This window comes from Amphiura filiformis, chromosome 9, assembly GCF_039555335.1.
Source record: "Amphiura filiformis chromosome 9, Afil_fr2py, whole genome shotgun sequence".
In the NCBI taxonomy this organism is placed as follows: Eukaryota; Metazoa; Echinodermata; class Ophiuroidea; order Amphilepidida; family Amphiuridae; genus Amphiura; species Amphiura filiformis.
Window position 1 is genome coordinate 4393206 of NC_092636.1, and position 21377 is coordinate 4414582.

General features: G+C 38.2%; 1 protein-coding gene across 1 annotated transcript in view; it reads left to right on the forward strand.

Moving 5' to 3' along the window:
* The window catches only part of LOC140160531 (adenylate cyclase type 10-like), a 60074-nt gene extending 40159 nt beyond the window's left edge, over window positions 1–19915 (forward strand). The window contains exons 21-26 of the mRNA XM_072183769.1: window positions 6232–6384; window positions 13993–14038; window positions 15175–15319; window positions 16255–16335; window positions 17421–17468; window positions 19642–19915. Coding sequence (XP_072039870.1) covers window positions 6232–6384; window positions 13993–14038; window positions 15175–15319; window positions 16255–16335; window positions 17421–17468; window positions 19642–19911 — 743 coding nt within the window. The 3' untranslated portion in view covers window positions 19912–19915. The remainder of the gene's footprint in view (window positions 1–6231; window positions 6385–13992; window positions 14039–15174; window positions 15320–16254; window positions 16336–17420; window positions 17469–19641) is intronic.
* The last annotated feature ends 1462 nt before the right edge of the window (window positions 19916–21377 follow it).

Genomic DNA, 21377 nt, shown 5'->3' on the forward strand with positions numbered 1-21377 from the left:
TTTTGTCAAAATGGTTCAAAGTTGGTGACACTTTTTTTAACTTTAATTACACTTGTTATTTCATCTCTTTCAACTTACCATGCTAGTAACTTTATCATCTGACATTCAAACAAAATGTGATGCATCATGTCAAAAACAGACACTTTTGGGCACAATGACACAATGGTGCTTCGTGGCCATTCAAAAGGTGGCGGCAAAAAACTTCCGAGTGTGCCCCCCCCTTCCAAATTCCTGGATCCGCCACTGTCTCAGAGAAGCAGTCAGTCACGTACACATACGTAGGCCTACACGCGGTAAGCCAACATTAAATGCGTCCATACCATGCGCCGCAATGCGCGTGAAACCATGTGCCGTGTACGCGCTTGCATTTTGACGCGTTTGCTGTCGCCTATGCGAAAAAGGCATGGTTGAACTATGGTTAACCATGGTTCAACCATGGGTTTTGACCATGGTCAAACCATGGTCAACCATGCTTTTGAAAAATGGCACCACGGCCAGAGACCATGGCCATGGTCTATCTAAAGTAACCATGGTTAAAACTTAGCATGTTTGACCATGGTTGAACCATTGTCAACCATAGTTCAACAACCAGGGTTTTGACCATGGTCAACCATGTTTTTGACCATGGTCAACCATGGTCAACCATGTTTTTGAAAAATGGCACCACGGCCAGAGACCATGGTCAACCATGGTCTATCTTAAGTGACCATGGTCAACCATGGTCAAAAATTTGCATGTTTGACCATGGTTAAGAAACAATAGCAATCAAGGAAGAAACAATAGAAAGAAACAATAGCAATCAAGCTTAAACTTTAAATTAGCACCCGATAGAGGTAGGGCCTGAAGAATGAGGGAAATTATGGGGTAAATATTTAACGGAATAAACTGCATAATCATATTATTTAGATTTATTTCGTTAAAAATCTTATTTTAACTTATCAAATTACTAGTTTTTTGTCTCGCCTGAATGTTCAGGGAGAGACTTAAGCTGAATTTATACTCGATCGCTTTTGCAGAAAAGCGATTTTCACGCATGCTCAATGTTTACTTACATTTCCAGAGCGTCAAGCCGATCAATCGATTCAAATCGCGGAGGCAAAAACGACGGCGCTTTTGCAAGTTGAAGAAATCTCAACTTCCCAGCGATATCGCTTGACACGTGAATCGTCAACCAATCATATACAACCAACTGGATCTATTATTTAGCTAATTAATTTACCTTTCTCGATTTTTAACTTTTGGTGATAAATTAATTCAAAGCAATAATTATTGACAGCAACTCATGTTTTAAAAATGTATTTTGTGGCATTTAGAATATTTTAATTGTCGTCTGCAATCGCTGTCGCCGTGATAAGTATAAATGCAAAAGCGACGGGCGATGCATCGCAAAATTCGGCGATTGCAAATCGCTTTTTCAAAAGCGATTAATCGCATCGCTCGGCGATCGAGTATAAATTCAGCTTTAGTAATCACTATGGTGTGTGTGTGTCCGTGCGTTTCCGTGCGTGTGTGCGTGCGTGTGGGGGTGCGTGCGTGTGTGTGTTCGGAAAAAGCTTGTGAACGCGTTATCTTGAGAACCGTAAGTGCTATGATGATGAAACTTTATAGGGGGTAGCATGACCAAAGGGTGTCGACCTGATTAGATTTTGAGCGCAAAATATGGTAATTAAGTACCTAATTTGCATAATTTATGCGTAATAAGCAAAATACCTTGTGAACAGATTATCTGGAGATCCGTATGGGGTACAGTGACGTAACTTGGTGGGGAGTAAGCGTGGCCAGATGTTCTCGACCTGATTAGATTTTCAGCGCAAAATATGCTAAATAAGTACCTAATTTGCATAATTTATGCGTATTTGATGCGTATCAAGCAAAAAAACCTTGTGAACAGCTTATCTGGAGATCCGTATGGGGTACAGTGACGTAACTTGGTGGGGAGTAGCGTGACCAGATGTTCTCGACCTGCTTAGATTTTCAGCGCAAAATATGCTAATTAAGTACCTAATTTGCATAATTTATGCGTATTTGATGCGTATCAAGCAAAAAACCCTTGTGAACAGCTTATCTGGAGATCCGTATGGGGTACAGTGACGTAACTTGGTGAGGAGTAAGCGGGGCCAGAGGTTCTCGACCTGATTAGATTTTGAGCGTAAAATATGGTAAATAAGTACCTAATTTGCATAATATATGCGTAATAAGCAAAATACCTTGTGAACAGATTATCTGGAGATCCGTATGGGGTACAGTGACGTAACTTGGTGGGGAGTTGCGTGGCCAGAGGTTCTCGACCTGATTAGATTTTCATGAGGTCAAAGGTCACATACAAGGTCAACTGAGGTCACCAAATCTTTTAATAATTAATTATCAACTGTGCATCACATATCCCAATAACAGCTTCATCGGTCATGTAATTAAGGAAATATGACGACTTTAAGATAGTCGCTTTCTTTGTAAAGTATAGCAAAGTAGCACTTTCAATGAGTGATAACTCGTAAAGGAAGCATCTTTCTGTTTCGATTTATTTGATGAAATAGTTCTTTGGTATTGCCAAATTTGATTTTTCAGCGCAACATACTTTATCCAATTTCGTGAGGTCAAAGGTCACATACAAGGTCAAAGGTCAACTGAGGTCACCAAATCTTTTAATAATTAATTTTCAACTGTGCATCACATATCCCAATAACAGCTTGATCGGTCATGTAATTAAGGAAATATGACAACTTTAAGATAGTCGCTTTCCATGTAAAGTATAGCAAAGTAGCACTTTCAATGAGTGATAACTCGTAAAGGAAGCATCTTTCTGTTTTGATTTATTACTTTGATGAAATAGTTCTTTGGTTTTGCCAAATTTTTGGAAGGTCATTACGGGTCATCCGAGGTCACTCAGGGTCATCTGAGGTCAAGTTATTAAAAACTTGTATGGGCATGAAACTTGATGGGTACAGTCAACATTTCAAGGCAAATTTTGGAAGTTCATTTTGGGGTCACCAGGGGTCATCTGAGGTCAAATTAGTAAAACTGTTGTATGGGCATGAAACTTGGTGGGTACAGTCATCATTTAAAGCCAAATTTTGGAAGGTCATTTTGGGGTCACCAGGGGTCATCTGAGGTCAAATTAGTAAAACTGTCGTATGGACATGAAACTTGGTGGGTACAGTCAACATTTAAAGCCAAATTTTTGGAAGGTCATTTCAGGGTCATCTGAGGTCAAATTAGTAAAAACTGTTGGATGGACATGAAACTTGGTGGGTACAGTCAACATTTAAAGCCAAATTTTTGGAAGGTCATTTTGAGGTTACCAGGGGTCATGTGAGGTCAAATTAGTAAAACTGTCGGATGGGCATGAAACTTGGTGGGTACAGTCAACATTTAAAGCCAAATTTTTGGAAGGTCATTTCGGGGTCACCATGGGTCATTTGAGGACAAATTAGTAAAAACTCGTATGGGCATGAAACAAATGATGGGTACAATCAACATTTAAAGCCAAATTTTTGGAAGGTCATTTCGAGGCCACCAGGGGTCATCTGAGGTCACATTAGTAAAAACTGTCGAGTCTGTCGTATGGGCATGAAACTTAGCACGAGGGGTACAGTCAACATTTAGAGCCAAAATTTTAGAAGGTCATTTCAGGGCCACCAGGGGTCATCTGAGGTCATATTAGTAAAAACTGTTGCATGGGCATGAAACTTGGTGGGTACAGTTACCATCGGCCAGATAATCGTGCCCAGCCGATAACCGCCAAATTCATTTACCTCTCTACCAACAGTTATCGCAAAAGCAGGCGGTCACAAAAGCAGGCGAGACTCGTGGTTCGAGAACCGCCTTGTATATTCTATGGTGTCAAATATTTATTCACAACGTTGTAAATACGCATTAAATACGATTAATAACAACAGAGGGGGCTTTTTCTCATTCACTACCCAGAGTCCAGACGATGGTGGACTACATTATTCAATGTGGCAACAGCCAAAAGCGTAAACAAAACAGACAATATGACGGCAACACTGCCTGCACGATGGACTTAATTATTTTTCCCGGAGCCAAGATCCGTTCTTAGCTCTATTGGCGGGTGGCCCCATTACAGAAAAAAATGCACAAAATATATTTCCCAGTGCAATATATACATTTTCACATGAAATTAAATAATTTTAAATTCAAAGAAAAAAGAAGAAGAAAAATTTTTAATCATCGCGGGGATGGGAATCGATCTCGGGACCCTTTGCGTATGCGAGATCCGTAACCACTACACCACGTAAACTCATTGATAAACGTAGGGGAAATTTTCAGTATATATCGTAACATATCGTGCGTTATTCATACAAAAAAATTTAAAAAAACAGTACTTACAATGAGGTTCACTGGCGAACCTCAACGGATTTAGACTGATAAAATAGTGCTTAATAACATACGTACAGTTTTGGAATAATTTGAGACATTTTTGTGTTTACGTGTAAAACCAATGACAACGTCAAAATTGAGCCAATCTTGGCCGGCCCCCCCCCCCTGCCAGAGTCAACCATGGTCAGGTGAGGTGATGACCATGGCTGACAATGCTCAGCCATGCTAAAGCATGGTCGACCATGGTATACTTAAAAGTGACCATGGTCAACCATGGTCAGGTGAGGTGATGACCATGGCTGACCATGCTCAGCCATGCTAAAGCATGGTTGACCATGGTATACTTGAAGTAACCATGGTCAACCATGGTCAGGTGAGGTGATGACCATGGCTGACCATGCTCACACATGATAAAGCATGGTTGACCATGGTATACTTGAAGTGACCATGGTCAGGTGAGGTGATGACCATGGCTGACCATGCTCACCCATGCTAAAGCATGATTGACCATGGTATACTTGAAGTGACCATGGTCAACCATGGTCAAGTGAGGTGATGAACATGGCTGACCATGCTCACCCATGATAAAGCATGGTTGACCATGGTATACTTAAAAGTGACCATGGTCAACCATGGTCAAGTGAGGTGAAGACCATGGCTGACCATGCTCGGCCATGCTAAAGCATGGTCGACCATGGTATACCATGGTGACCATGGCAACCATGGTTGACCATGGTCAAGCCACCATGGCTGATCATCGCTGACCATAGTTAACCATGGTCAACCATGTTTTGACCAGGGTTGACCATGGTTGACCATGCTAGCACGGTTGACATTTCGCCTAGGCATGACCTGACCCATAAGGTTATTGACCTCAACGGCCTAGCAACCGAACATTTTTTTGTTATTTCCATAGTGACTGAATAGTTTTGCAAAAATGAACGTCAGATGGTTTAATGGCAATATGTACCCGATCAATGTACGAATAAATCAGAGCTGAAAGTGAAAGCATCTCGGAGACTGCTTCTGGACAAGATTTAGCGACTTCCTTTTATTTATATAGATACATCTCACATTTGAGCTGTTTAAAGGATAGGTGGCAATAGCGTGGGGGAGAGGTGGGGACACATTTTCCATAGGGGACATCCCTTAAAAATCCCATAGAAGAAAAAATAAAGCAATAATTGCCATCTGCATCTTCCTTTCTGACCTGGAAAACACAGTTTTGGATCAAAATAGGGTAATATTACAACATTTTGCATGCTTTGTGTGCACTAGCCCATCAAATAAACAAAAGTCACCTTCATATTGGCCTATAAAATGGCTTTAAACTGATGGCGCTTATAGTTCTATAAGTGGCGCACAGTTGAACAGTCAAGTAAAAAAAATGAGGCAAAAATCAGAAAAAATTAAAAAGAAAGGAGAGATGCTCAGAGCCTTTAAAAAACCACACCCGCTATGCGCATTCGCCCATGGACTCCCTCACGCATACGCTTCCTCGTAAAGTCCTCCCTTAACATGTTGGTACGTCATGCTTCATAAATTGATCGAGAAGGCCCGACAGGACTTTTTCAGATATAATAATATGATATGTGATCCATTTTCCAGGGAAACTGGTCTCTGTTTTTCTTATGTTGGAAATTGCTTCTTTTTTTCTTGGGGGAAGCTTTCTTAGTTTAAAAAAAAAAAGTGTTCCCTAAAAGTAACTACATCCCATATGCACCAGTGAGGGCAGTTTTTTTTCGAAGACCTGGTTTTTCCATAAAGGACACCAGGTTTGAGCATTTTGCTTGAGCCTGGTCCCATCAGAACCCAAACATGTCTCTGCCCATAGTGACCAGTAAACAAACATACATGTCTGATGAATTTATTCACCAATATTTTCTTTGGCAGGTGTATTCTTCTATGACAACGGACAATTACGATTCCGATCTTCCACCCTGCAAGAAACAGCCTACTCACTGTTATTAGACAAGCAAAGATGTAAACTGCATGAACAGTATGCCATGTATCTGGAAAAGAAATACCTTGGTGTGACATCTAAAAGTAAGACCTATTATTATTGTTGGTGCCAATTTAGGCTTTTAAGCATTTGCGCATGTGGCGCTAACTTAAGCGATCTAAATTTAGCTTTGGTGCGATGCATTACTCGAGCTGCGCCCAGAATTTGTGCAAACAATCAGACAGATTGTATCCTGAGGTTTTAGAGGGCACACCACCAGCGTTGAAATAGGGCGGTCAGCCGCCATTGGCCTGTAACTTTTGGCCTGGCGGTAACTTTTCTGACTGGCATCTAGTTGCCGCCCGGCTGGCGGTAACTTTTAAGGAAAGCCAAGCCCGGCTGGCCTGTAACTTTTTGAGGCATATTTCGAACACTGCACACCACCAAATCACTCCACGATTTATGTACCAGTGAAATTCGGTTAAAATAGTCCACCACTTATTTAAGATTGTTGCGGCTTTATTTTCTAAACGTTTAGTCAAATTTTGCCCGTTTTCAGCTTATTTGCTTCCGACAAATGTCTACATGAAGGAATCTGAGAAAAAGTCTCAATTTTTTATTTCAGAGTTGAACTTTTGCTGGTGCAAATTTGAACAACGTCCGGTTTCCAAAATTGAGGGATTTTTTTAGGGTTAAATTTGCAGAATGTTCTTTGCGGCAAAATAACAAAAAAAGTCGTTGGTTAGCAATATATTCTGTTAATAGAATAATATTTTACACATGATCAGCTTTAATTTGACACCAAGCTTTATAGTTGAATTATGTTTTTCAAGTGCCAAAATGAGATCCAAATGTAGGTCTTTCCCTGTGTATTTCAATGGGCATGTTTAATGGTGGTGCGCTCCCTTTACAATTTGTTCTACTTAAATTTAGTTCCGAGTGTTCACCTCACGGGTGAAATCTTGACCCAGGAACAATCTGAAGTAGGAACGAAAGATTACTAAACACCTGTGAGGTGAAAACTCGGAACTAAACCCTACAATTATTAACTCTCTTCACGTCGGTGTGGACTGCAGACAAAAGATTTTTTTAAATGTATAATTTGAAAATGTCAGATTTGTACATTTTCATGACCATATTTGGAATCAGCATGAAAAATGCATTAAACTGATTACCAACAAGCCTAGTATTGGTTCAGTGGTTCTTGAGATAACACTTGATATTTTGAGAAAATATCTAAAAACTTGGACTTTTTATGTTGAAGCATGTTAAATGTTTTATGTTAAAGTCATAATGTACGATCTTATAATATGAATTTGGTTAATTTTTTTCAAACCTGATTTTTTGGCATATTTGTAATGTTTACATGTCACAACTTGCACCTAAATGGAATCAGCCAAATTTGTTGTGTTTGTAGGTAAACAGAGCAATGTTCGACATAAAGTCATAATTCAAGAAATTCTTTCACGTTACCTCGTTATTTCAGCTCAAAATGGACAGAAACCATTCCCGATCATTATTACTAGTATTATTTCAGCATTTTGAGTATATAATGACAAATTTAAAATTTGAAGGAAAAGAATCATCTTGGATTGTATAAAGGGGCATTTCATGATCCACATTCCCATCCCCAACTTTTCTCCCAAAAATGATTTTTATACCACCGGAAACCTGTGACTATATTATGTTTATGTGCAAAAAAAAATCTTGCAGATTTATTTGCTTATGAATATTGCCTGTTTTCAGCTTATTTGCTTCCGACAAATGTCTACATGAAGGAATCTGAGAATTTGCCGAATGTTCTTTACATGACCAACTACTTTATAATGGTTTATTGTAGTTTGTTTTAACCCACACTCTGTCACATGCTATGAGAGCCAGATCTCATACTCTCTCTTTGTTTAATCTTTCATTATATACCCCCTCTCTCTTTCCCCCTTCTCTCTCCCTTTCTCCTGTGTTTTCTCTATCTCAATTTTTGGGTCAAGTTATAGGGGTGAAATTGCGGCTTGTATTCAGCGTCTGTTGACTCTAGTTTACATCTTCCTTTTGGTATGTTTTAGACCCAATATTAACCCCATTATTGCTCATTTAGCATTAAAATGCCTAATTTCCGTGCATGGTCCAAGTGAAGCTATTTTGAGAGCAGATCAGTGAGATGACTCCCTTGGAAATTCATTCATTCTTTTCATCCCTCAAATTTGCCAAAAATCAGATTCAGAGGTATAATAATTCCATCTATCAAATAATACAATCAGATATGAGTGCTGTACGGCAGCTATCCTGGAAAAGCCTAAAATTTGTGAGCTACCAGGGGCCCTGCCCCCACATGAGGCATACCAACTGGGGCACACAGACTGGATTCACCCATTCAGATAACCCCATTTGAAATTCACATTCCCTGCGGGAGATTAAAGCCAAATAACATTTGCTGAGGAGAACGCCCTCAAAAAATTTTTTAAATTCTGTTTTTTACACGCTTGTAATGTATTTTAGTCAATAAAGATACTCTGCAAAAATCAAGACTTTAGGTGCTGTAGTTTTGTCAAAATCCGAGATTTTGAATAAAACGATAGAACCCGGCGTTTTATTATTACGATGGAAATATTAGTCGAACATGTATGCACAGTACATACACGGCGTGCGGGATACACATACACACACACCCTGAGGATCGTACTGTATTACAACCGCGGGAGTAACATGCCGTGGGCGCTAGTAGTAAATTCCAATTTTCTATGCTTTACCTCACTTGTTCGGCTCAAAATTAAAAGGGGATATATCTGACAGTAAAAGCTAACATTTTATGGGAAATAAATATTAATCTATTTTTACAGAAATGTTATAAAATGGCTTTAAGGTCATGTCATCCATAGGGGGTGTATGGATTTCAAGTGGAATAGCCCATTGAATCCAATCTCTCTCTCAACGTCTGATAGCATAACCTATAAATAGATAGATAGGAAGTGTTTTGACCTCATAACACATTTACTATATAGTTGTCTATTAGGCTATTCCTGTTGAAATCCATACCCCCTGTGGCCACATTACCTTTATAATCTTCCACACAGGGAGTGTCAATTTCAAATGGGGTTACCTGAATGGCTGACCTCATTTGAAATTTACACCCACATGGGGGTGTATGGATGTTAACTGGAATAGCCCTTAAGGATAATGCACTGTTACAAAGTTCTATCTAAGAAGTGTGGATTATTACTATTTAAAAAAAGAAGTAAAATGTAACCCATTCTCACAAAACCTGTAACATGTTGTGGAAATTTTACTGTTTTACAGTTCTGAGAAAATAATTTTTTCCTATTACATAGCACTGAATGGGGTGAACGAACATTTTGTAGGGAATTATTGATTTACTAATTATTAATTATTGATTTACTAATTAATGAGTTATTAATTATTGTTTTGCTAATCCTCCTTTTCTTAATCATTTTGCGCTTTGATACATAATTATGGTATTACATCCATAAATACAAAACTAAATTCTGAAATTCCATTTTTCACCGCCATGATAATGATTTCTGTCTAATTTTAATATTTTATTCTTTGCCAAAAATGATGAAATAATTTTAGCAACAACTGTCAGGAAGAGTTCTGCCCATTTAAGGGGTACTACACCCCTCGATAAATTTGTGTCTATTTTGCATTTTCTCAAAAACTAATAACACAGTGGTAACAAAAGTTATGTATATTATAGGGGCAAGGAATCCAATTACTACACTGGAATTTCAGTGACCCAAGACAAGCGGTTCGTTATTTATGATAAGAAAAGAGGTACCGCAAGAATGTACCTCATTTCCGATCATATATACTGAACCACTTGTCTTGAATCACTGAAATTCCAGTGTAGTAATTGGATTCCATGCCCCAATAATATACATAACTTTTGTTACCAGTGTGTTATTATTTTTGAGAAAAATGCAAAAATAGTCACAAATTTACCACAGGGGTGTAGTACCCCCTTAAGCTTGACCAGAGGATGATTTTAGCACTTCCCACCAAGCCACTGTGTTGACTTGCGGTTAGCACAGCTGTGTGAGTGAACATGACACCACTGCTCGCACATTGCATTGACGGGCATGGTTAAATTTGAATTTGGACTGATATATTTACAGTAAAAACGCATTCAAAATGCTGGTTGATTTCACATTTTATGTTACCTATATGCAGAAGGTGTGAATTATCCTTTATGCATACATCACTTTTGTTCTGAAATCGACCAAGTAATAATGACACACGCACAATTCTTAAACAACATCTTTTGCACAGAATTCAATGGGATTTGAAAAGTAAAGTGGCAGTTGAAACTCTAGTGATAACACGTTTGCAGTGCATGATGGGGCTTCCTTAAATCATCCTCTGAAGCTTGACTATCTACTCCATTTAATGTGGGGATTTATCATCTGAAATCAGATAATAATTAGATCTGTTTTCTTAAAAGCTCAGTGAATTTGGCTGATTCCAGTTAGGTTCAAGTTGAAACATTACAAATGTCCAAGAAAAGTTTGTTTGAAAAAAAAATCCAAGTTGTTTTAAATGACCGTAGCTATTAAATAATAGCTTTTGCATTGACATATTCCATGTGTTGTGGAAATGGGTCATGCATATATTTTACACACATTTAAAGTGTCCATAGGGAGATGTTTTATAATGAATCGAGGAAGGAATTAACTTGAATTCAACAATGCACCGGATCTGGCTATGTGTAGATGTCTATCATAAACTTTTAGAAAATAAGATTGTTTTAAGGAAGCTGGATCTGGCAATGTTTAGATGCTATTATAAAATTTTATAAAAAAAAGAATATGTGACATGATCAAGGGGAATGAGTCACATGTCGACCCTGGTCGAAAATGAGTTTTACAGTTATTGATAACCCGTGTTGATATGACTTTTCTTTGCGAAGTTATGTCAATTTATCAATTGCTGAAAACAATATAAAAGAAAAGAATTTTTACACTTTCTTTGCCAATATCTCAAAATCAATATTAGCAACATCCGACTCATTTCACTTGATCGTGTCACATATTTTAAAGAAGCTTTACATGAGAGTAGTTTGTGAATACTTTTGTGCATAAATTGCAAAATGGATCAAGCAAAAATTTGGAAAAGTATACAAAAAATCCCAAAATGTCAGAATTTTCTAGCGTATCGAGCAACAAAAACAGGTTTTTACGCTTTTTTGGACAAAAAAGGTCCAAATTTTGGGAAGTAAGTCCACTTTTCACAAAATCGCCACCCCTTGGAAAAAGTCCACTTTTTCAAAATTAGCATCCCCCCAATGAAATCCTGAATCCTGCGTATGGGCCGGGGATCAAGAACTGAAATACGAAAAATGTGTATTGTGTTTTGGAACAACACAATTTTTAAAATTTTTCATAACTTTTGTATGGAAAGTAAATACTTTGTGATTCTGGTGTCAACATCTTTTTTAATTCTTGTGAAATACTATCATCTTAATACTAATTATGGCGTGTCCGTCCTCTGTCCATGGCTGCTGCTCGGCGTCGGCGCTGGTTTCGCTAAGCTGCTTTCGCGGTGCGTAACGCTACTTGGCCAGCGGTCGCGTATCAGCGTGTCTTGTGATGCGCTATCGCGTAGTGCTGCGGAGTACCGGCCAGGCGCAATGCGAGCATCGGAAAGCATTACAGTGACTAACAGGTGCATCTCATCGGACCAATAGGCCTATTTTAAAGACATGATTAACATACCCGTTTGCGTTCACATTTCTCCCGATTGAATTGACGGCCTACATCCAGACACTACTAAAATTTCGGGGTAGTTTTGGGTCCTCCGATGTGGTTGCAGGACAGGGTTTGGAAGAGGTGAACGATGGGTTTTCAGATTAAATAGGTTCCGAAGTAAGCGTCACAGCTACAAAACAGAGTCGATAGTTGTGTCTTAATCATTGAGAGACATAATCGTATAGTAGTTTGAAAGGTCAGGACAAGTATTATAGGTAACGGGCGTTGGGTAATTAGAGATAGGCCTATCACGAGAACCGCCCAACTCGAGAACCGCGAAATTTAATTATATTTCTATAAATTTGATTATAAGAACTTCAAGATATTTCAACTTGATTATCTACCGTGCACCCAGCTATCTATGTTTAAGATAACCAAATCATTGCAACACTCTTGCTTTAAGGGTAGATGCGGTATTGTTGGTCGAAGCAGCCAACAAAAAAAAATCGATTTTTATTGTCTACATCAATATATTAGTAAAAAATAACACTTTCATGTTTTGCAAAACTCCATTCTACAAATCATATACTTTGAAAACTTGCTTAATTTATTGTTGTTAATGAGTTATGTACATTTTACAAAAGTGTTGTTGTTTCAGCCCTTTTACAACATAACTCAAGAACCACAGGACCTATAATAGCATTTCTGTGATATTTGAATTCTTCTACACACTCGCAAGGAAATGAGCAATGCAATTTTTGCGAAACTCACTACCATTCGCAAGATGTTGTGAACTACCAAATCGCAACACTTTAAAATAGTGTATTACCTTAAAAGGGGTGTGGGCCAATTTTATTTTCATGTTCTGTTTTCTATCTTAGATTGAGACCTATCATCAAAACCATATGTTTCCAAATTTTGAGTTATATTGCTCCAGCATTTTTGATATGAGAAGCAAAATGTGTATAACAATGCTCCATACTTCTGATTGTGATTACCACAATTCACTACATTTTTGTTCACACCATTTAAACGAAACGTATCTCACAAATTAAATTTTACTTGGGTAAATGATGCCAAAATCTCAGTTTTGCATGACAATTCAATAGGGCACATTTCCCATAGCATTACACGACTCAAACTCAAACACATATCAAACTATTGACAATAATTTGCCTGGTTATTGTAGAATTTGATGCTATAGTCAGCATTGTGATCCTTACCCAGCAAACACAAAACGTTTTCGACATCATTCGCAAAAAGTTATAAAAGGTTGTCAGAAAACGTTTAAATGTCGGGTTATATAAAGGGTATATTAAGAGTATAAAACATTTTCATAACTTTAAAAAACATTTTTTGATAATCTACTGCTCAGCCAACAAAAATGTTTTACAGAAAACGTTTAAATGTTGGGTTATATAAAGGGTATAAAAACGTTTTAATAACATTCCAAAAACATTCTTGAAAACTTGATACAAAACATTCTAAACAGAATGTTATTTTGGGAGTTGAAAAAATATTTTGCGAAAAATGTTTGCCCAAAATATTTTCAATAACGTTCTAAAAACGTTTTCATAACCTTTATATAACCCGACATTTAAATGTTATTAGAAGGTTTTGAAAAAAACATTTTAAGAACATTTCTGTGTTTCCTGGTTTCAAATATTTTAACATAATGTGATTTAAGTATTGACACAATATTTGGCAAAAATGTTTGCAAAAATAGTTTACAATAACATTTTTTGAAAACATTCAAAAATATTGTGGTTGTGTGTTTACATACAAAGCGTTTTAAAACGTTATCATGACCTTTATATAACCCGACATTTTAATGTTATTAAAACGTTTTTACCTAAACCAAAAGCCAAAATATAACTTATTTAAAACGTTTTAAAAACGTTTTGTGTTTGCTGGGTACTCTGTATATTCCTCACTCAAACTCATTTACCCATGTTGGGTCACCATTTAATGCAAATAAATAATTTGTCTCGTGTTTTTATATAATTTTAACAGCAAAATCATTCTTCAGAAAAACATGCAACAGAGTACCAACCGTAAGGTAAGTGACACACTAAAAAGTTAGAGAAACATCTTCCAATTCACAAACAAGTGAAATAAAAAAAATGCATACAGAATTAGATTTGTCTTATACCCAGTGGCGTAGCCAAGGGGGAGGGGGTCAAAGGGGCAGATTCCCCCTGTGAAAACTCTTTTGCTCCCCCCCCCCTGTGAAAACTCTTGACCCCTCTTGACCCCCTCCCCAGTTGGATGGTGGCCTCCCCCAATATTTAATATTTTTAGACCTTTTCATCAATGTTTTCCCTCCTTAAATTTGTGGTCTTGCCCCCCCCCCCCTTTGCTCACCCTCTGAAAAAGTGCTGACTACACCACTGCTTTTACCAGTGTTGCAGATTTCTTTTTGACATTGGGGGGATGGGGTTGGAAACAATTTCTTGAAATATGTGTCCATATCAAAACGATGCACTTGTCGGCTGCTACATGTGTCTCATTTCACATACCAGCTAGGAATAAATACCAGACTCATCTCATATGGAGGTCACTTCAAATCATCCCAAAGTCAAATGTTTTAAAAGGAGTGTTCTCTGTATTCCTAAACCATGTTTCTTGGGGATAATTTTAAGTGATTTCCACTTGAGATGAGTCTGGTATTTGTTTCTAGCTATTATTTTAAAAAATGTAGCAGCCGACAAGTGCATCATTTTGATATGGATGTACACATAGTGAATCCAGCCCCTATTGGCAACCAAATAAGTTTATGGTACAAATGTGTGCGATAAAATTTGCCATATTGAAGCTAAAATGATGAAATATGGTGCAAAAGTGGGGCTAATATGCAGGGCTGTCAACTCTCACGCATTGGCCGTGAGTCTCACTCATTGGGTCACTTTCTCACGGTCTCACGCCAAAGATTCTCGAGGGCCGTGGCTCAAATAATCACAGGTCAAAATGAACATTGTAGTCGGCAAATCTCGGTACGCCTCTGTCTCACACTAAGCAATTCCAAAAAGTTGACAGCCCTGTAATACGCGTACGGCCAAATATGAGGTTAATTTGGTCAGATACCCACATACAGGTATCAATATTGGGGGGTGATTGTATGGACCATCCCCTGGCAAAATATTGGGGGATCTACGCCTATGGTTTTTACCTTCCATATTTCTTGATGTTTTACAGGATGGCGGACACCAGTGAGAGACAACTTCAGTTAGTATACCCTCAGCTGGTGACACATTGGCGTAAAGCTGGCAATAAAGCTAAGACTATCAACTACCTCATACATGCAGCAGAATCTGCTATAGCTCTTGGCAACACTATGCAGGTATCTTAATACTAATTATAGAGAGTTTGTCCGTCTGTCGCGCGCTATCGCGTGCGAGTGGAAGCTATCGCGTGCTCGCAGAAGCGAAGTACGCAGCGGATCTATCAGCGTGCTCACAGAGCGCGCACGCGGAGTATCACGGGCGTGTGCGCAGCCTACCGGCAGGTGCAGTGCGGTCTGATGAGATGCACCGATGTATTATAGGCCCTGTTTGCGTTCATCGATTGATTTCATTACTTTAGTAACGGCCTACATTTTCGGGGTCCTCAATGTAGTAACAGGGCACTCAGGGCTTGGAAGAGGCGAACGACGGGTTTCCAGATTCATATGGATACCGGAGTAAGCATCACAGCTACTAAAACAGAGTTGTGTCAAGTTCACGTTGTGTCTTGATCACTAAGAGACGCAGCCCTATATCATATTAGTTTAAAAGGTCAGGGCAGTTATTTAGGTGATTGGTAATTAGAGATATGCCTATTATGAGAACCACCCAACCCGAGAACCGCAAAATCTAGTAGCCTATAAAAATAACTGTTCCTTTGGCATAAGTCAACTTCTTTTTGAAAAATTGTTGTGCTTTTTTTTATCAGAAATAAAGAATCAATAAATGGGCGATAGCAATGGGCTATTCCAGTTGAAATCCATACACCCCCTATGGAAGATATGATCTTAATCTCCCACACAGGGAGTGTGAATTTCAAATGGGAGTCATCCATTCATGTTGTTCCAATTTGAAATTCACTCTCCCTGTGTGGAAGATTAAGGTCACATCTTCCAGGGGGTGTATGGATTTCAACTGGGATATTCCCCCAGTAATATACACTACCAAAGACAGACATATTTTCTTTTGCACTATTTATTAAAAATGAGTGTTGTTGATATTGTTAACATAATACATCTTTCAATCCTATTCTCAATGATGTTGTATTTTACAGGCAATTTCTTTCATCTTCCAAGCCAAGAAAGCATCACCATCTCCAGCACAAACAGAACATTTGAATGCACTAGGAGCACGAGTAAGTTCAATGGGTTAATGCTATAAAGTACTGGGTATTCGCTGTCGTAGTGCACGTTAGTAACCATTGGTTACTGCTCCAAGCCTGGGCTCATATACCTGTTCTGAATTTTGATATGCCATAGGCTTTGTGTTGTGATCATTTTGATCAGTGGTTCGTAACAAAGAAAGCGTGATCCAGTTGACCTAGCAACGGTCATATTCTAACGTGGACTACTACAGCGAATTTTTTCAAACATGTGGAACATTTTGTTACCAGTGGCACCACCATTAATTTTTTTACTGGGGGGGAGGGGGAATTAGGGAAGTTTTCCTAAAAATGGGCAATTTTTGTATGGCTTTATTCCATTTGGCAAAATGGTCCATCTGTTGTGACACATATGCGGGCGCTATGTCAAATCGTGGAATGCACACAAATAAAACCATCATAACAAGTTTGGATTATACAGTATGCAAAGGCCCTAAAAAGAGCTCTTTAATAAAGTTGTATATTAATTTTAAGCATTTATATCCAAAATTTGTTTCAAAAATTATTCATTGCCAGAAACCTCAAATAGGCCTATATTTCTGAAAACTTTACTTTGACCCAATACTAAAACCAAACCTTTAGTGTTTTTCAAACTTTAACAACAGTTTTACGCTTCTTACAATGAAGCCTTCCTCTTTTTTTGTTTATTTGAACTTTATTTTGTTCCATCATTTCAAATTTATTCATAATACACATAAAAAAAAACCAGATATTGGAAAGAAAAACAGGATGGTTGAGAAGGTACAACGGCCAGGCTCAAACATCCACAGCCCTATTATTATAATGATACAACACACTTTACAACAAAATTTTATTGCAAGTTATAAAAGAAAACATCACAAAATATTATTTTCAGAAAAATATTTTGCATAAGAAAGTTGACAGGGGCCTGCCTTGAAACAACTGCACTTAAAGAAAATAATATGGTCTAAAAGCTGGTATTTTTTAAATCGACCAGTAATGGTCATATTTTGAGTAAACAAATTGAGTATGAACAAAGGATTTTGTTTCTTGTAATTATCAAATATAAATTGAGTTTCTTGTTTGATTTCTTTCAGGCTGCAAGTAGTCTCTTTGTGCTAAGAAAGAAAAGAGTGGACATGTCTGTAAGTACTATAAGATTTAGAAAGAGTGTCAAGATAAATGTCTTCTCTATAGATTAGTTGACTTCTGACGTCAATGCCTGCAGGCAGTATGCGCACACAATAGAGGTTATCCGTGTTCTATAAGTTGCATATCCTATCAACGACTGCTATACCTTGTTTGGGACTTTCAAAAGAAGTACCTGCATGTGCAACCATGACTGCTTCAAAATAGCCCGCCAAAGTCTGAAAGTCATGCAGGTAACTCCGAGGTTGTGCATTGAATTGGTTTGAATGAGGTATACTACGGGAATCAGCGCCTTTTGTTAGAAGTCACGCATGAGTACAGTGGATACCCTCTATAGCACGCATCATCACAATTTTCATTGTATTTTGCCTTGCATTATGCGCGTGCATCATATTTTGATCAGGGCTTGTGTTTTTAAAAAACCCGCCACACCACAATAAGGCTATTGAATAGTGTAGTGGTTACATGCGGTTCACTCAAGCAAATCAATATATCGGTCCCTTGCCTTTGTTGATAAACATTGAGGTCAACCGTCCGTGTCCGTCCGTCCGTCCGCGCGCTATAGCGTCGCGCGGAGCGCTTCATGAGTCCGTGCGCTATTGCGTCGTGCGCGGAGCGCTGCGCTGAGTCCGCGGCGCTATCGGCGTGCGTCGCGGATCGCTTTCGCTGAGTACCAACGGGCGCAGTGTGTGCAACTGAAATCATTAGGCCTACAGTGTGACTACCACGTGCATCTCATCGGACCAATAGGCCTATTTTAAACACATATTTCAATACGGAACGCGTGCATAGGCCTTTTTCAGTAGAACATGATTATTTCCGGGGTCATCCAGAATGGTTAACATTAAAATAATCAGTTATGGTAAGGCATTATAACCCGTTATATTAGGCGTTATTGCGTTTACTAATTTCGGGGTATTTTCGGGATCCTCCTTGGAAGACGTAGGCCTAGGCGCTAGGCCTATATCATAGTAGTTAAAAAGGTCAGGGCAGGTATATTGGTAACGGGTGTTGGGCAATTAGAGATAGGCCTATTACAAGAACTGCCCGACCCGAAAACCGCGTAATCTAGTCTATAATAAAACCAAAGAAAACTGGATGAGTCCATGCACAAGGACCATGCAATATATCACATTTAGTGCCAAGAGGGTAAATTCCATGCTGTACTAATTATTTGAGCAGTATTAAAAGGAACAAACCAAAATTTTGATGACGTCCTATAAACGAAAGTCCTTTCTTTGGGGGAGTGGGTCAAATATTGATCTTTTGAGGTTGCACTTTTCAATATTTCACACTTGCGTTAGATTAGAACGCCTCCTGATGAAAGCACTTTCGTCAAAATTTTACGTTCTTCCTTAACATGAACCATAAAACTAATTTCATATAGTATTCTGTACGATGAATACATTTCTGAAGTATTAAAACCAGCTTCAACTGTTTTTAGTTCTAAAAAGAGGAAATGTCAAAGGCCTTTACATTTCACGGTATAATGATATCATTTATATGGGTTAGTATAAGAAAGCTCCTCTGTAATAGCTGCCAGGTGTTCCTGGGGGGGGTCACTCCCATTGTGGCCTGTACACCATCCGCGATAATGAAAACGCGTAAAAAGGGTCATTTTTCGTGGGTAGGCACGATTCAGCGTGATCGCGTTTAGGGTGTCAAAACATGAAAAATTGGAAAAAAGGGTAGCAAAATTGCAATTTCTAAATCACGCTGAAATGAAATTTAGGGTCTGACGAATTTGATGTTAGGAATGAAATCCCTGTTTAGGGTGTCATTTTAGCCAAGGGTTAAATCCTTGTTTAGGGTGCTTTTCAAAAGTTGATTATCGCGGATGGTGTACAGGCCACAATGGGAGTGACTCCCCCGGGCAGGTGTTATATATTCCAGTGGCATAGCATCATAGGGGCACGGGAAAATTACCGAAAAACGGCTTGTCCCCCAATCAGATCCGGTGCCCCCAATCATGGTCGGTGCCCCCACCCAATGTGATGACCCACGCTACGCCACTGATATATTCAGATGTGTGTACACACTATAGAATGTAGATATTGTCTTATGTATAGAGGGCAGCTATTCCTGCACTAACCCCTCAGAAATTGTCTATATATAATAGGGCAGCTATTGTAGAGTTTCTCACACTAAACATGAAACACCTCATTTCAGGTAATGAAGATGCGTTGGCGTGCAGCAGCGGTGAAAGCTCGCGAATACTACCAGGCGGGCAAGATCACATCCATGCCATCCGATTTCCGTATGAAAAGTGACGAACGTACCAAAATGAAGGAGTACAGGAGTCAGCTGAGTCTAGACGAAGAACCTAAACAGCCATGTCTACCTCTACTGGACAGAATTGTGTCATGCATTCCATCATGGATCTATTTTTCTATCGTCTATTTGTTGTTCCTATACTGCTACTTTTTATATGCATATTGATTGGTAACGAAGAAATGACGGAACAAATTTGGATTCTTCAAATGAAGAAGTGACTGACAAAATTTATGTTCTTCGTAATTTATATATCAAGCAGGTTTCAAGCAGCAACTTTGTGTTTTCCTGCTACTTATGTGTGTTTGTGCCTGTATGACATTTTGCAGTCATAAGGACCAACAAGAAAGATAATTATAGTAACATAACACTACAACAATAACAACAACACTTACAATAGTAGCAATACTAACAACAACAACACAACAACAATGACTATATTAATGGTAACACCCAACAACAATGATACTAACAACAACAATAACACAAACAACAATAATGACATTAACAGTAACATCCAAAAACAACAAAAGGGGTATTCTGATGCAAAATGTCTAGATTTGAGCGGTTTCTATGAATGCTTCTTATGAACTTCAATGTAATATCGACTACAACAATACTATTTTAACTGGATTTTAAGCAGACTACTTTTTTTTATCACATCAGATAATACCAATGAGATTTGTCTAAATTTAAGCAATTACTATGCATTTTGCTTATGAACTATTGAAATGATCGGAACTTCAAAATTATAACGAGATTTTAAGTAGACCTTTTCTTTTTAAAATCTATGTTGTATTGAGACAGTAATAACAATGGTTAGTTAAGTTCAGTTCAGTTTGGTTCAGTGCAAAATGTCTCGGTTTAATATGAACGTTTGCTTATGAACTTGTGACATGACCTGGACTACAGCAATTATAACTGGATTTTTAAGGGGATTGTTTATCTATACTCTGATGTGATCAGAAAATAACAAACATTTATTATTGTAATTAGCAAACATTTACTTATTTATGATCGGCCTATACTGAAATGTGATGTTGCATGGCAAAATATAATGTGTAAATCTATATTATTTGTGTTACAAATTCAGGATGTGTATATATTGTAAATATTAATAGTTTATATGTTTACATGTTCTGTGACAAAAAGCCAGTCCAATAAGGCTTTAAAAAGTTCTTTCTGTACAAAGTATGCATTTTGTTTTGGATGTGATTTTACCGCCATTCATTGAGTCACATTTGTATATTTTTGAGAGAAAATTAAACCCCTGAAACAGGCCTGTAGCCAGGATTTATTTTGGGGGGTGATGATTTTGAAAAAGTGGACCTTTTTTCAAAATTTGGACCTTTTAGGACCAGGGGGGGGGCAGATTTGGACATTTTTGGAGCAAAAAGGCATAAAAAACCTCTATTTTTTTTTTTTTTTTTTGTCTCAAGAAAATGGACTTTTTGGGCCTTTAGCATTTGGGGGGCACCCCCCGCATCCCGCCTGGCTACGAGCCTGCCTTGAAACCAACCAAAAATCATGCAAGTATTAATCCTGCTTTAAAGATGTCGTAAAGATACACACATAGATAATTGTTAAGTCTATGAAAAAACCCTGAAATTACTAATTATTTTATTGAATAGAAG